At 40.4% G+C, this 13524-nt stretch overlaps 1 protein-coding gene across 17 annotated transcripts in view; it reads left to right on the top strand.

The window, feature by feature from the left end:
- MBTD1 (mbt domain containing 1) overlaps window positions 1-13524 on the top strand; it is a 70611-nt gene that overhangs the window by 51013 nt on the left and 6074 nt on the right. For 12 of the 17 annotated variants that reach the window (XM_047705912.1, XM_047705917.1, XM_047705916.1 and 9 more), the window contains 7 exons: window positions 246-350; window positions 5053-5200; window positions 6066-6148; window positions 6626-6860; window positions 7403-7480; window positions 11175-11366; window positions 11507-11591. In XM_047705912.1, the coding sequence (XP_047561868.1) occupies window positions 246-350; window positions 5053-5200; window positions 6066-6148; window positions 6626-6860; window positions 7403-7480; window positions 11175-11366; window positions 11507-11591 (926 nt within the window). The remainder of the gene's footprint in view (window positions 1-245; window positions 351-5052; window positions 5201-6065; window positions 6149-6625; window positions 6861-7402; window positions 7481-11174; window positions 11367-11506; window positions 11592-13524) is intronic. The other 5 variants (XM_047705920.1, XM_047705919.1, XM_047705918.1 and 2 more) reach the window with 4 other exon arrangements.

The following is a 13524-nucleotide window of genomic DNA, read 5'->3' as shown; positions in this document are numbered from 1 at the left end:
CACGTAAAAGGAATTAAGACCTTGTGATCCATAGGTGTCACAACTATTGATTATAATTTTTCTTAAATTCTGTCTATTTGCCTGAGTTCTCTCTATTCTCTAATGGAAGTTTGAGTTATAATATTAGGTAGGTAGGAGAAGGCATTTGGTATTTTCATCTGATAAGTGTTTTCAAATTGGTAATATTGTAATTGTTAGAATGATAACATTTGTAACAGTGGCTGTGCTTTCATGTAATTCTTTAGGTAAAAGAAGTAGACCAGAGTGGGGAATGGTTCAAGGAAGGAATGAAATTGGAAGCTATAGACCCGTTAAATCTTTCCACAATATGTGTCGCGACTATTAGAAAGGTAAGACTATAGGTTTTCAAATTCAAAAATGCAACTGTAAGAATTGGGTTTAAGGTAATAGGAGAAGGAGGCCCTTAACATATTCATTCGATTCGGGTGCCTGGGTGGCTCAGTGGGTTAAAGCCTCTGCCTCAGGGTCTTGGGATCGAGCACCGCATTGGGCTGTCTGCTCAGCGGGGAGCCTGCTTTCTTCCTTCTCTCTCTGCCTGCCTCTCTGCCTACTTGTGATCTCTGTCAAATAAACAAAATCTTTTAAAAAAAGATACTCATTCTGACATAAAAGGTATGTATCTTGATCTTCACCAGGGGGAAGGATACTAGTAAAATAAATTTCAATTTTCATATCAGTGTTTTTTATAGCTTGTCAAGATTTTCATCTTGAGTCTGCTGCCTTTATTTATGGAGCTATATATCCTGAGTTAAAGAATATTTGAGTTACTTCCTGGTCAAAGCTAATCCAATACAGAATTGTAACAAGACCAAGTTTATCTTCAGCTTCCTAGTTTTTTTCCTTTTGTGCCTTTTTTCTTCTTTTGATAATACTTTATTTCTTTCTTTTTTCCTCTCTCCTGAAGCTCCGTTTATGAAAGGTTCTAGAAGAGTTGTTCTTGGGGTGCCTGGGTGGTTGTGTCATTAGGTGTCTGCCTTCAGCTTGGGTCATGATCCTAGGGTCCTGGGATCTAGCCCCACGTCGGGCTCCCTCCTGGGTGGGAAGCCTGCTTCTCCCTCTCCCACTTCCCCTGCTTGTGTTCCTGCTCTCGCTGTCTCTCTCTCTCTGCCAAATAAGTAAATAAAATTAAAAAAATAAAAAAGAAGAAGACGACTGGTTCTCAATTCAAGTAGGCATAAGAATATAAATACCCTGGGAAACTTAAAAAAAAAATAAAAGTGACTAGACCTCTTAAGTGCCTACCCCATCCCTGTTCTGATTTCATCAGTCTGCTGGGGGGCCCTGGTATTGACTTTTTTTTTTTTTTTAAGTCCCCAGGTAATTGTCCGTTACAGCCATGGTTAAGAACCACTGATCAGAATCTGCTTATATAAGAGCATAGCTTGAATTGTTATTTGCATTTCAACCCAGTTTAAAGCCTTGAGCCAAAAGAAGTAAAAACAGTAATGTTTGTTGCCATGTCCCAGGCTCAAGATCACACAGTTAGATGAGACCTGCCCCAAACTTTTGTTCTTCTCTTTACCTGACTAGTGATAAGAATCACCCAGTATGATTTAGAGCAGATCTCTGGGGCACCTGGGTGGATCAGTTGGTTAAGTGTCCAACTCTTGGTTTCAGACCATGATCTGAAGGTCATGAGATTCAGAGATCATGATCTCTGGGTCACGTCAAGCTCCATGCTCAGCACGGAACCTGCTTGAGGTTCTCTGCCTCTGCCCCGCCCCCACATGCATGCACTCTCGCTCTCAAATAAAATCTTAAAAAAAAAAAAAAAAAAAGATTACCTTTAAAAATAAATAAATATATAAATAAAAAATAGATTTCCATGACCTACTCCAGACTACTCAGTCAGAAACACAAGAAGTATTACACAATAATGTATTTGTTTAAAAAAGATACAGTTCTCTAGGTGTTTCTGTTAGTCAGGTTTGGGAACCAGTGCCATTGTACCATGCTCTGTTGCATGAAATGGAATGAAGTGTCCAATGAGTATAGCATCAGACTTCACTCAGGAATTGCTTAGTTAATACTCGGCTGTGCTAGGTTTGGTCTGGACTCTAAAAAGCTTACAGTCTTGTAAAATAAGGTAAGATACATGAAGAGAAGTTTGTTTGAGGATTGACTATGACTTAAGAAAGGTACACAGTACTGAAGGAATTCAAATAAAGGAGAGATCACATAGTCTCAGAGGAATCAGGGAAAGCTCTATAGAAGAGAAGGTATTTGAAAACATCACCTTGAGCATTGGGAAAAACAGCCCCGCAGAGATGCAGGGAGGAAACTGTTGTGGAAAGAGGATGTGACCAAAAGCATCAAGATAGGAAAGCACAGGCCGGGTTTAGGAGAGACAGGTCATTCACACAGTACACATCAAACGAGTTGCACCGAGGCACGCCTGGGTGGCTGAGTAGGTTGAGTGTCTGACTCTTGATTCTGGCTCAGGTCGTGATCCTCAGGATCATGAGATCAAGGCTCGTGTCGGGCTCCACAGGCAGAGCCTGCTTAAGATTCTTTCTCCCTCTCCCTCTGTCCCTCCCCTGTGAACGTGCTGCTCTGCCTGCCCCTCCCCCAAAAAGACAGGTTGTGCTGAGTATTCTGGCCAAAACTTCTGTTTCATAAGGAACAGAAACCCACTCAAGTTAGCTTTAGGAAAGTTACCCTGAGGCCAGGGCAGTCTCATAGACATGCAGGGATGCAGGATGAGAACCGGAGAGCCGGAAACCCAGTGCACTTCTCCACCTCTCAGGGCCTCTGTCCCACCTCTTCTCTGCTCTTTCACTTTGGTGGGTGGCTTCTGCTCACTCAGTCTCCGTGTGTGGCTGCTGGCTCCATTCTCTGTGACGGGCTTCCAGCTCCAGCCCATGACTTGACAAGTAGTTTAATCCTAATCCCCAGAGAGAGTCTAGCTGAGCCCAGCCTCTGGCTCAGTCCTCTGAGTTAGATACTAGTCCCCACTCTGGTCAGCTGTAGTTAGAAAAGGGGAAAGGAATCCTATTGAGTGAGGGTAGCCCTTTCCAAAGTTGTAGGCAAGGCTGTTAAACTCAAAGAGGAAGTTCACTGGGTACATATCCAACATAGTAGAAACAACTAGGGAAAAGGGCACTTTGGGATAGAAACTAAAAGATAGGGCGCCTGGGTGGCTCAGTGGGTTAAAGCCTCTGCCTTCAGCTCAGGTCATGATCCCAGGGTCCTGGGATCGAGCCCTGCTTCGGGCTCTCTGCTCAGCAGGGAGCCTGCTTCCTCCTCTCTCTCTGCCTGCCTCTCTGCCTACTTGTGATCTCCGTCTGTCAAATAAATAAATAAAATCTTTAAAAAAAAAAAAAAAAGAAACTAAAAGATAATGTGGAACCAAGTGAGGCAGGCTTTGCTTTGGTTTTTCTTTTTTTAAGATTTTATTTATTTATTTGAGAGAGGGATAGACATGAGCCAGTGAGGGAGCGGGGGTGCCATGGCCATGGGAGACAGAGAAGAAGGCTCTGCATTGAACAGGGAGCTCAGTGCAGGGCTCAGTCCCAATGCAGGGCTCGATCCCAGGATGCTGGGATCACGACCTGAGCTGAAGGCAGATACTTAACCAACTGAACCACCCAGGCACCCAGTCATGCAGGCTTTGAATATGTGGTCAGGCCCTCTGAGCTTTCTCTGGTGAACAGCTATGTTGGAAGAGCTTCCTGATGTGAACAGAGGTCATACCAATGAAATGATAAGCTGTGTAAGACGGGAACTGTCCAAAGAGGAAGGCTGAAAGCAGTTCTCATAGCATGTAGTGGAAGGAGAGTTCATGGCACAGATAGAAGGACCTTTAGGAGGAGTCATGGGACCTAGTGCTTGCTCACCTTTAAAGCTGGCTTTGACACCCTGCATGGACTCTCAGAGGGTGTGTTTAGCACACAGGGAAAAGGCAGGACTAAGACCCTGCAAGGGACACAGACTTCCAGCAGACCTGGAGAGGAGTTGTGGGCGTGGAGGTTGATTACTGAAACAATTGTGTAGATGACATCGCCAAAATAGAAAAGGGCCAAGATCAGAAATGTAAGGGTCGGAGGTAAAAGGACACCACCAACAGGAACAGGCAGTAGACTGTAATGTAATGAGAGTCTGGGAGAAACCGTTTCAGAAAGTTGAGAGTAGTCAGCAGGTGTGGGAATACTTCAGGGACACTGAGGGTTGAGGAGGGTGCGAGTTGGAGGAAAGGTACTTGGTCACCCTCTGGTCAGACTTGGTCACTGGTGATTTTAGCATTCTAGAGGGATCAGGACAAATCAGACCGCAAAGACACATAGTACACACCTGCAAATGGGTCTCTGAAGTGTTTAGGAGTTCCTCTTACTGTTCTTTACCTTTTCCGTGTTTCAAAACAAAGTATCTTTAATAGCTTAAGTGTAATGGAAATTGGGAGACGTTAGAAGATAAGAAATAGTGTTTTTGGAGAAAAGTACCAGCGGTAATAGGACAAGATGGAAAAGTTTGTCTTGGGGTGTAGGGTACCACATCTTAAAACAGGGGGGAAAAGAAAGGAATATGGGAACCCTTGCACAGGGTGACCTTAGTTTCTGTTAGAAAGGAGCATGGGTGTGTGTAGCATAAGAGAGTTAAAGCAGAGGCTTGACGAAGCTGGAAAAGGTTTGGAAAAACTCCTCTGTGTGCTAAATCAGAAGAAAGAAGTAAAGTCATGATGAATGGGACTTCAAAGCTCGCCGAGACAGGACAGTTAAATTGGAGAGGAGCACTCAGCCTTGTTTCATGGGGCCACGGCAGCCAGCACTTTAGCCACTGGCAAAGGCACGATTTGTCCTAGACCTCTGAAGCCACTTGTGTGTAACCCTGCTTTTGTTCTGGTACACGCTGCAATCTACAGAGGTTTTTCATTATCATTTCAGTTAGTGACATAATTCAGTGCAGAAGCACTTTTCACTTTGAAGGGACCATTATGTAATAGATTTTCCTTTCTTTTAGAATGTCAGTTTAAATGGTTGCTTTTATAATAGTGGTATCTAATTTCACATACCTGGAATTCTCTTAATTTAAAAGGTGCTGGCTGATGGATTCCTGATGATTGGGATCGATGGCTCAGAAGCAGCAGATGGATCTGACTGGTTCTGTTATCATGCAACCTCCCCTTCTATTTTCCCTGTTGGTTTCTGTGAAATTAACATGATTGAACTTACTCCACCTAGAGGTACTTCATCCTAATATGTACACTGGGTCTTCATCCTTGCCTTCTTTTTACATGGTATCTATTTACATCATTTAACCCAGCCCTGAATTTGGTGCTGTGTGAACCTATGATACGTGCATATGTGTAGATAAACGTGCATATACACAAGAGGTGTGGGGTGCTCTGAAAATATAAAGCACTGTATTCTAGCTAGCTTTAATAAATTATATTAGTATAGAATTTTTCCTGAACATCTATACATTTTATAATACGAACTGGTATTCTCCAAGCCCTATTGAGATGGTGAGGTAGGTAATTGCACACATAAACTTTTGTTAAAAATAGATACAGGCTAAAGCCTTTGAGGGAAAGCAAGTTTCCATCTTTAGAGTATCATGTGACTCTTAAAAAAAAAAAAAAAGGCATACCCTTAAATATCCCTCAAGGCTTAACCAGTGTCTTTCCTAATTTCAGTATCAGAGCCTTGGGTTTTTCTCTTAAGAAAGGAAGGGGGGGAACTAAAACAGAGGTCTGTAAAAATAGTATTTCCCCAACCAGTTTTCTTTCTTGGAAAGACAGAAAAGTATCACTGTGAAGTATGAAATGCTAGATTGTCCTAAGTCTAGGATTTTAAATGCAAAATTCTGGAACTCTTGTGGTAGACAGGAGAGAGACCTTTTGAATTAGGTGAGAAGGTGCACCTATGTCTGTCTAGAAACGAAAGAAACATGGAGGAATGGTTGCATTTGAATATATTAGAGCAAGAGTTAAAAGTTTATTATATAATCTAAAACCTGAGCTCTCAGTGTATACTAAGTTTTTATCTACGTTTTAATCTTTCACTAATTTTAAATGAACTGCTAGTTAAATGAGGTGTGTTTTTCAGGTTACACAAAACTTCCTTTTAAATGGTTTGACTACCTCAGGGAAACTGGCTCCATTGCAGCACCAGTAAAACTATTTAATAAGGTAAGTTGAAATAATGGCATAATAATTATGTGGAGTTTTTTTGATGCCTCGCAAATGCAAATCATTGTTGATCAAAGTGTCTTTGCTTTGCATTAGAATTTATTAATGGAGATTTACATAAACAAATATACAGTAATAAAACAATATATTTTCTTTACCTAGGTTATGAAGCTCGTTTTCAAAGTTGGCTTCATTTTTAATCTGAGTAAAATAGAAATGAATACATTTTCCAACTAGTTTCTTATGTAACTTCACCTTCATGTGTTTTTTTTTTAATTTTTAATTTTTTTATTAACATATAATGGATTATTCACCTTCATATGTTTTAATAATTAAAGAATTTTTTAGGGTTTTTTAGTTTATTTAAATTGGGCTATTTGGTTACGTTGCCTTTTTTTTTCCCCCTCTTTCTTGGTGATAGTGGACTCGTGCTGCCTTCTTTTCACCAGTGGTAATGTTTTGCTTCTTCTATGTCAGGATGTTCCAAATCACGGATTTCGTGTAGGAATGAAATTAGAGGCAGTAGATCTCATGGAGCCACGGTTAATATGTGTAGCCACAGTAACTCGAATTATTCATCGTCTCTTGAGGATACACTTCGACGGATGGGAAGAAGAGTACGATCAGTGGGTAGACTGTGAGTCCCCTGACCTCTATCCTGTAGGGTGGTGTCAGTTAACTGGATATCAGCTACAGCCTCCGGCTTCACAGTGTAAGTTGGTATACAGAAAAGGTATCCTTTTGTAAAAATCAGCAATTCTCCAGAGGACTGTTTCACATAAGTCATCTTGTGAGCTCACAGAACAAGAATATACCTTTGTCTGATTGGTTGCCAGGTAAGATCTTAAGACTGAACAACGCTATCACAGACTCAGACCATGGGTACCACAGCAGTGTGAACCCGGTAGCCAGTTACATAATGACTCTAGACAGAAACACCATAGTATATGTGCTGCCGAAGCGAGCACTAGACAGAAACACCATAGTAAGAGCACCCTCCAAATGCAGCTAGACTTGTGTTAACGAGTTTGAAATGATAGGCTAAAATGTATTTTACAGAATAAGTGCTTACTGAATAAATAATGGAATCTGTCTGGTATCATGGGTTTTACAGGAACATGGTGCCCTTATTTTCAAAGCATCATGTACTTTTATAAGCATAATGGTTTTGGTAAAGATAATTCGTCTAAGTTGTATCTAGAGACGTGTGCTCGGAGTGCTTATCTGGTACCAATTTTCCCTTTTATTTTTCAGCGTCAAGAGAAAGCCAATCAGGTTCTTCAAAACAGAAGAAAAAGGCTAAGTCCCAGCAATACAAAGGACATAAGAAAAGTGGGTCACCACATGGTGTTTATATACATTTCCTAAGCTGTTAACCAGTTGGGGTCACAGCATTCTCGCACAGAAACTAACATCCCTTATGAGAGCCGGTGACTGTGCATTATGTATTTTGCTTAAAGGTGCAGTATGCCATAAAAGGCAAACCTCAGTAATGAGAAACACTTCTATTAGTGGGCAGGAAAAATGATCACCGTAATATTTTAAAACATGTATGGTGAAGAAGAGAGCACAAATAGTTCTCGAAATCATATGTAAACCTACTGAAAATTAATTTTTTAATCTTTTTTGTAAAACTTAAAAAAAGGGAAGCACTTGATATTTACAGTGACTTAGAGCCTAAGAGGCCCATCCTTACAAATAAATCAAAACTCTCCTTCTAGAATAAGATTTTATAAGAAATTCAAGTTGGTGGCTAACAAAGGCCTAAAAAATTTTTTCTAAATATGCTTTCTGTATTATTTTTTACCTTACGATGAATGGTTATTGGCATTAATAGTCAAAATAATGTAGACTATATTGATATATTGCCCTTAATTTTTACTCTTTTAACATCTTTTTTCCCCCCACATAGGAAGCCACAGGTTTTTCTCTTCATGACACTCCTCATGGACTATTTCATTCTGAGATAAGATTATTTTTATATAAAGATACTTTCAAAAGTAAAGAGTACATTTAAGGGTTAAAACTAAAACATATTTTTCCAGCTGACTTGCCATATGTTCAGATAAGTTTTAATCTGTCTCATTAACCACCAAGAGACTAAAGCAGCATGAAGAATCAAACATACCCTTACCTTCTGATTACAGTTTTATAGTTGCTATTTTTTTCCCCGCACTGGGGGACAAAAAACTTCTACCAGCCACTACCGTGGTGCTCTCGTGTCCTTCCAGCATGAAATTACGTCCACCTCAACACTGATAACCTCCAGGCCTTTCTCTCACTCTTTCTGTTATATCAGAGATACAGGCCTCCCGTTTGTCCAGTTGCTTTTCCCACTAGCTGCTTGTCAGGTTCGATACTCACCTGAAAGAACTCTAGAGAACATTGCCAGGCAGGCAGATCGAAGCAATCCCCATGCCTCCGGAAACACGAAGGAAGAATTCACATGGAGGCTTTGTCAGTGGACTAACCATAGCACGCATGGTCACTAAGCTTTCTGTGAGGTTGGATAGCATAGGCTGTGTTAGCACCTTTTCACTTTCTTTTGGGCAAGACCGAGATTCAGAATTTTCTTTCCAAGATGTTGAATTAAGAACATTTATTATTACATGACCTATTTTTTAGAAATATCTGAGCATTGGGTACACATGCCTCCCTCACATTCACATGCCTCCCTCAGTGTGACTTCTGTGGGTTTGTTTCCACCTTAAGGGGTTTAACGATTTTGAATTAATTGGGCCAGGGACATGGGAAGAAGTATGAAACTAAAGAAATGATAGTATCAGTATGCCAGTTTATAGGGACATTTAATGGTACCACATTTCTTGATTAGCTGGGGAAATGAATTTATGTGTAAATATACCGTGTTCTTTAACTGTAATGTTTTGTAATAGCTCTTAATATTATGGCATCATCTCATGCCTTTAAATCGTCCTTTGGGCATAGGAAGGAAAAGGACAGTAAGCCCACAGTCCCTTATTAGAAACCCTTGGGACCAGATGTGTTTTGGAATTCAGAATTCTTCACATTTTAGGAAAGTACAGCGTAGCATATATTACATAACACCCCTTCCAGACTCTGGCACATTTTCTGAAGCAAAATATATGTAAATGTTTACATTAAATGGGCCAAATAAAGATTAAAAAGAGTATCACCAAGTGAGGTCTGGTTTTGTTGCCGAAGTTTTATAGGAAAACTGAATTTTGGAATTGAGGATAAGGAATTACAGTGCCATATGAGTGAAGAAGCAGCAGTCTTCCTTGTAACTCCCTCTTCCCTTTATTGTTTTTGTATAGCTCACCAGATAGTTCATTAGACATTTTTCCTGCAAAACTTGCCCAAATAAGAAAGAATTTGGGGTTCATAAATGTAATTTATCCATTGCATGCAGTATCATTAGCAGATCAGCCACAGACTCTTCTTTTTAAGTTTGCTTACAGATTATTGTATTCGGGCTCTTTGGTTTCATCTTCGGGCTCCTCAGTCTTTTTGTACTCAAAATCATCCATTGGTGTGTTCTTTGGTAGTGTTGCTTTTTGTTTGGTTGTTTTGCGTTTTGTTTTGTTTTGTTTTAGCAGAAATAGTTGATTGGCTTCATTGTTCCAGCTTATTTTGCAGTGATCTGTGTTCATGACCAGTGCTTTTGAATAACGACAGTGTTCTGCCAAGAGAATCAAATAGACAGTTGCGTGCGTGTGGTCTGTCCAATGTGAAAAGCCTTATTTTTTTTCAAGGTTTAGTAATTCTAGAGCCGGGAACCCAGCACACTAATTTCTGAACCATCTTTAGGGGACTGTTTGAAGCAGTAGAGAGCTGGAGATCCTCCTTGGATTTTTACCTCTGAGTGTGTCATACATTAGGAAAAGTCTAAATGATGTGCTGCATGTGATTTTGGTTCGGCAGTTGAGAGTTGAATGTGTACTCACTACTAGCTTAGTCTCCAGACCATTTTACAGAAGAATACTGTCTGACTTAGATTTATCTTTTAGTCCTGATTTCGTGAAGCATAATTTCTGGTTGCTCTTGCTTTGATCGTTCATATACTCTGGAAGAAAACAGATATAATTTATAGTCCCAGAGGTATGTAAGTATCCTTCAGCTTTCAGCCTAACGCAATATGTTGGCTCAGTATTTGCAAAGTTTAGAGTATTTTTTGCTGGTGAAAGCATTGTATAAATCTTCAAAGGCTTATATTTGCTTATGAAATCAAAGGCTTATATTTGCTTATGAAACTATGACCAAAAGGTGTTTCGAAAGAAATTAGATTGCTTAACTACTTGCAGGCAACAAGCTTTAAATTTTAGAAATGCTTTTCAGAGTAAGAATTGTGTTTTCTAAAAGACTGGATTGTAATCCGAAAGGTAGGAGAACACATTTCATATCAGTAAATCCTGCCACCTAGATAATACATTTTTTTCAGCCATTTAATTCTCCCTAAAAGCCAGTCCTTTCACTTTATATGGCAGTGAAATGCTACCCTACAAGTAGGGTTTTAAAACTTTCTCTCTCTTCCATTGGATTTTCAGCCTCCTTCAAGGTAAAATTTTCTTGAAGGAAGTTAGCCTTTTATTCTCCACACTGAATGTTCTAGGGGGTTCATTTTGCTTTGTTGTATTTTATTTCATTTTATTTTTTTAAGATTTTGTTTTTAAGTAAAAAAACTTAAACTGCGAGTTCGGCCCCCACGTGGGGCCCGAACTCGCAGCCCCGAGGTCAAGAGTCGTAGTGTGCTCCACGGACTGTACCAGCCAGGTGCCCCACTTCATTGTATTTTAAGTTGATGTAAGAGTCAGGAACCAGGATTCCCAGGCTCTCAGAGACCAGAAGTAATCTCCCCCATCATTCACCCTGAACATACACCCCCACATGTACACACCCTCACAGTCCTTGTTTCCCGAAATACAGACCTTGCATAGTCGGTTCTCTTTCCAGAGTATCCTATGCAACACAGCCTTTCCTAGTTGTAATGCACTTTTCTTACCACACATGTAAGTAAAAGCTTACTTTAGTTTGACTTGATATTTAGAGAGGAAGATGCCAGTTGGGAAGAAGCCTGTCAGTTTGTCGAGCCTGCCCATGACAGGTGGGGTGCGGAGGAGCTTCTCTGGTGACGAAGAGTTGACTCCTCCTCCATATCGAACCCTTCCAGCACAGACAGCCCCAGAGGCCTTCCCACCTCCCAGCACTAGCCGAGAGTTCAGTCCCAGCCTCAAAACAGGTAATAGTCCCCTCCGCACCTCAGGTACTACAGGGGTTGAAAGTCTGGGCAGGGCGGTGGGAGACAAAGCATGGTCCGGCATGACAGATGCTGACTCATTAAATTTTTTTTTTTCCAACTAAAATCTTCATCTTCACTAGTCCTTGGGAGTCACTTCACTGAAGTTGAATCATCAGGGAGGGATTTTTATTTTCTTTTAAACCACTTCTTGAGCCTCACATTAAGGTAAAGCTCATCGTTTCAGTTGCTGGAATTGTGAGACAACTTGTACTGTTCCGTGGTTTCATTCAAATAGTTGAACATTTTCCATTGCAGAATTCCATGTAGTGTGACCTGGGGGAGAAGGACACCATGAGGGATCAGCCTGATTAATCAGACCCAAAGATGAGGCTTTTCGTCTTTCACTCACTAGGAAGGATGTGTTCTGTGTTCCTGTGGAATTTGGGGTCTGGTGGTAACCCTGTGACCACCACTGTAGTTGAATAACATGAACTTGGACCTAAATACTTGTATAATTTTGGTGTTGAATTTGAGTAAAATTTCATAACTTCATGTTTCTGGGTTTAGATTTATCTTAGATTTATCTAAGATTTATCACCGATTTAGTAAGTGACATTTAATTTGAGTTTAATTGATCTGGCCAAGCTAGTACATTGTAAGGAAAACTGCAAAAGGTTTAGCCCTTCGTAGTTGCTGAGAGCAAACGTGTTATCATAGAGTACCCAAGAAGCTTCCCTTGCATGTGATGAACTTCAGGAGTCAGTCGGGAGAGACGGCTTCGCAGCCTGAGTCCTACAGGCCTTGGCATGTGTTCTGCTGTATCCTAGCTGTTGCTTTTAAACTTGGTGGTTTTATTCAGTCGGCGGTCTTCACAATGCCTTTTGTGTGTTGGAAACCCTGATGGGACTTGATACCTAGCTCTGTTTTCTTCTTCTTCCTCTGTTTGATAATGTCTTTATGTCTGAAGTTTCTTGGGGTTTTGGCTTTTGTGGGGTGCTTTTGGCTTTTTTTCATGGGTGTGGATTTTGGTTTTTTTCTTTTGGTTTTGGTTTATTTTGTGGGAGGAGGTTGGGGGCGGGGTGGTTTGCCTCGTATTCTTTAGCTTTTGCCTCCCTACCAATGTATTAGGTCATCTTCACCCTTCCTAGTCTGTCTCTCTGAAGATCACTCTGATATCCCTATATCTAGAGGAAATTACTATGCCTTTTTTGTATTAAAAAAAAATAGACTAGGACTGCAAACTTAAGTTTATCTGCTCCTCAGTGGAAAAACGTTCAAAGTCTAAAGAACATTTCAGTTTCTCTTGTCTCTCTGATTTTGTTATTGTACTTGTTATTTATGACATACTCTTCTTTAACCTAAGTCATTATCTGTGGATATTGTGAGCTCTGAATATGTTTGAATTTTTATTGGGTGTTAGGTGTTTTCTTTAAGCATTGGACTAACTTAGGTGTGTGTCAGGTTCTGTGAGAGGTTACTGATTCATGTAAAATAGAACTTCTAGGATTGGCAAAACCCAAGAACTCAGAGTAGACGCGTGGGATGGAAACCAGGGGGTCTCCTTGATGCCCTTCTTCCACCGGTGTCTGTAGTGCAGCCTCAGCTGGGGGCACATCTCTTGGGACATGGTGTGATCTTTCTCTGCTGAAAGTGTTTGGGGACTGCATTCCTGTCTTAACTACCTGAAAGCTGCAGTTTCATTAGCCACTGAGAATTTATTATTTCTGGACTTCCCCAGCTAGGAAAATATGATTTCCATTAGCTTATCTCTTGAGATGTTAGTGAGTAGAGCCCACAAAGTGACTTCCTTTTAAAAAACGGCGCTCAGGAGATGCACTTGCATGGAAGTTGGCATCTGGCCACAGGGTCTATTTTATTTCATCCATCATTCATTGAGAATAAGGCCTGGAAAAGAGAAATGATTAGCCTGAAGACACCAGACAGGCTTTATTTTAGGTTCCATGAAAACAGTGAAACTTTGCATGAAAGCATTCTACATCTGAGTGAACGGTTTCACCTTTATCTTAAGTTACTTTATTTTAAGCACATTGTTTCCATATTTTAACATGTGTAGAAGCATAATCCAGAAATTCATTGTTAATAGTAAATGCAAATAGTTTCAGAACTGTTTAGAATCTCAGCTTACCTTTCTTACATT

Source organism: Lutra lutra, chromosome 16 (genome assembly GCF_902655055.1).
Source record: "Lutra lutra chromosome 16, mLutLut1.2, whole genome shotgun sequence".
NCBI classification, from domain to species: Eukaryota; Metazoa; Chordata; class Mammalia; order Carnivora; family Mustelidae; genus Lutra; species Lutra lutra.
The sequence above is the reverse complement of the archived record's forward strand: the minus strand, read 5'-3'. Positions and strand labels throughout refer to the sequence as shown.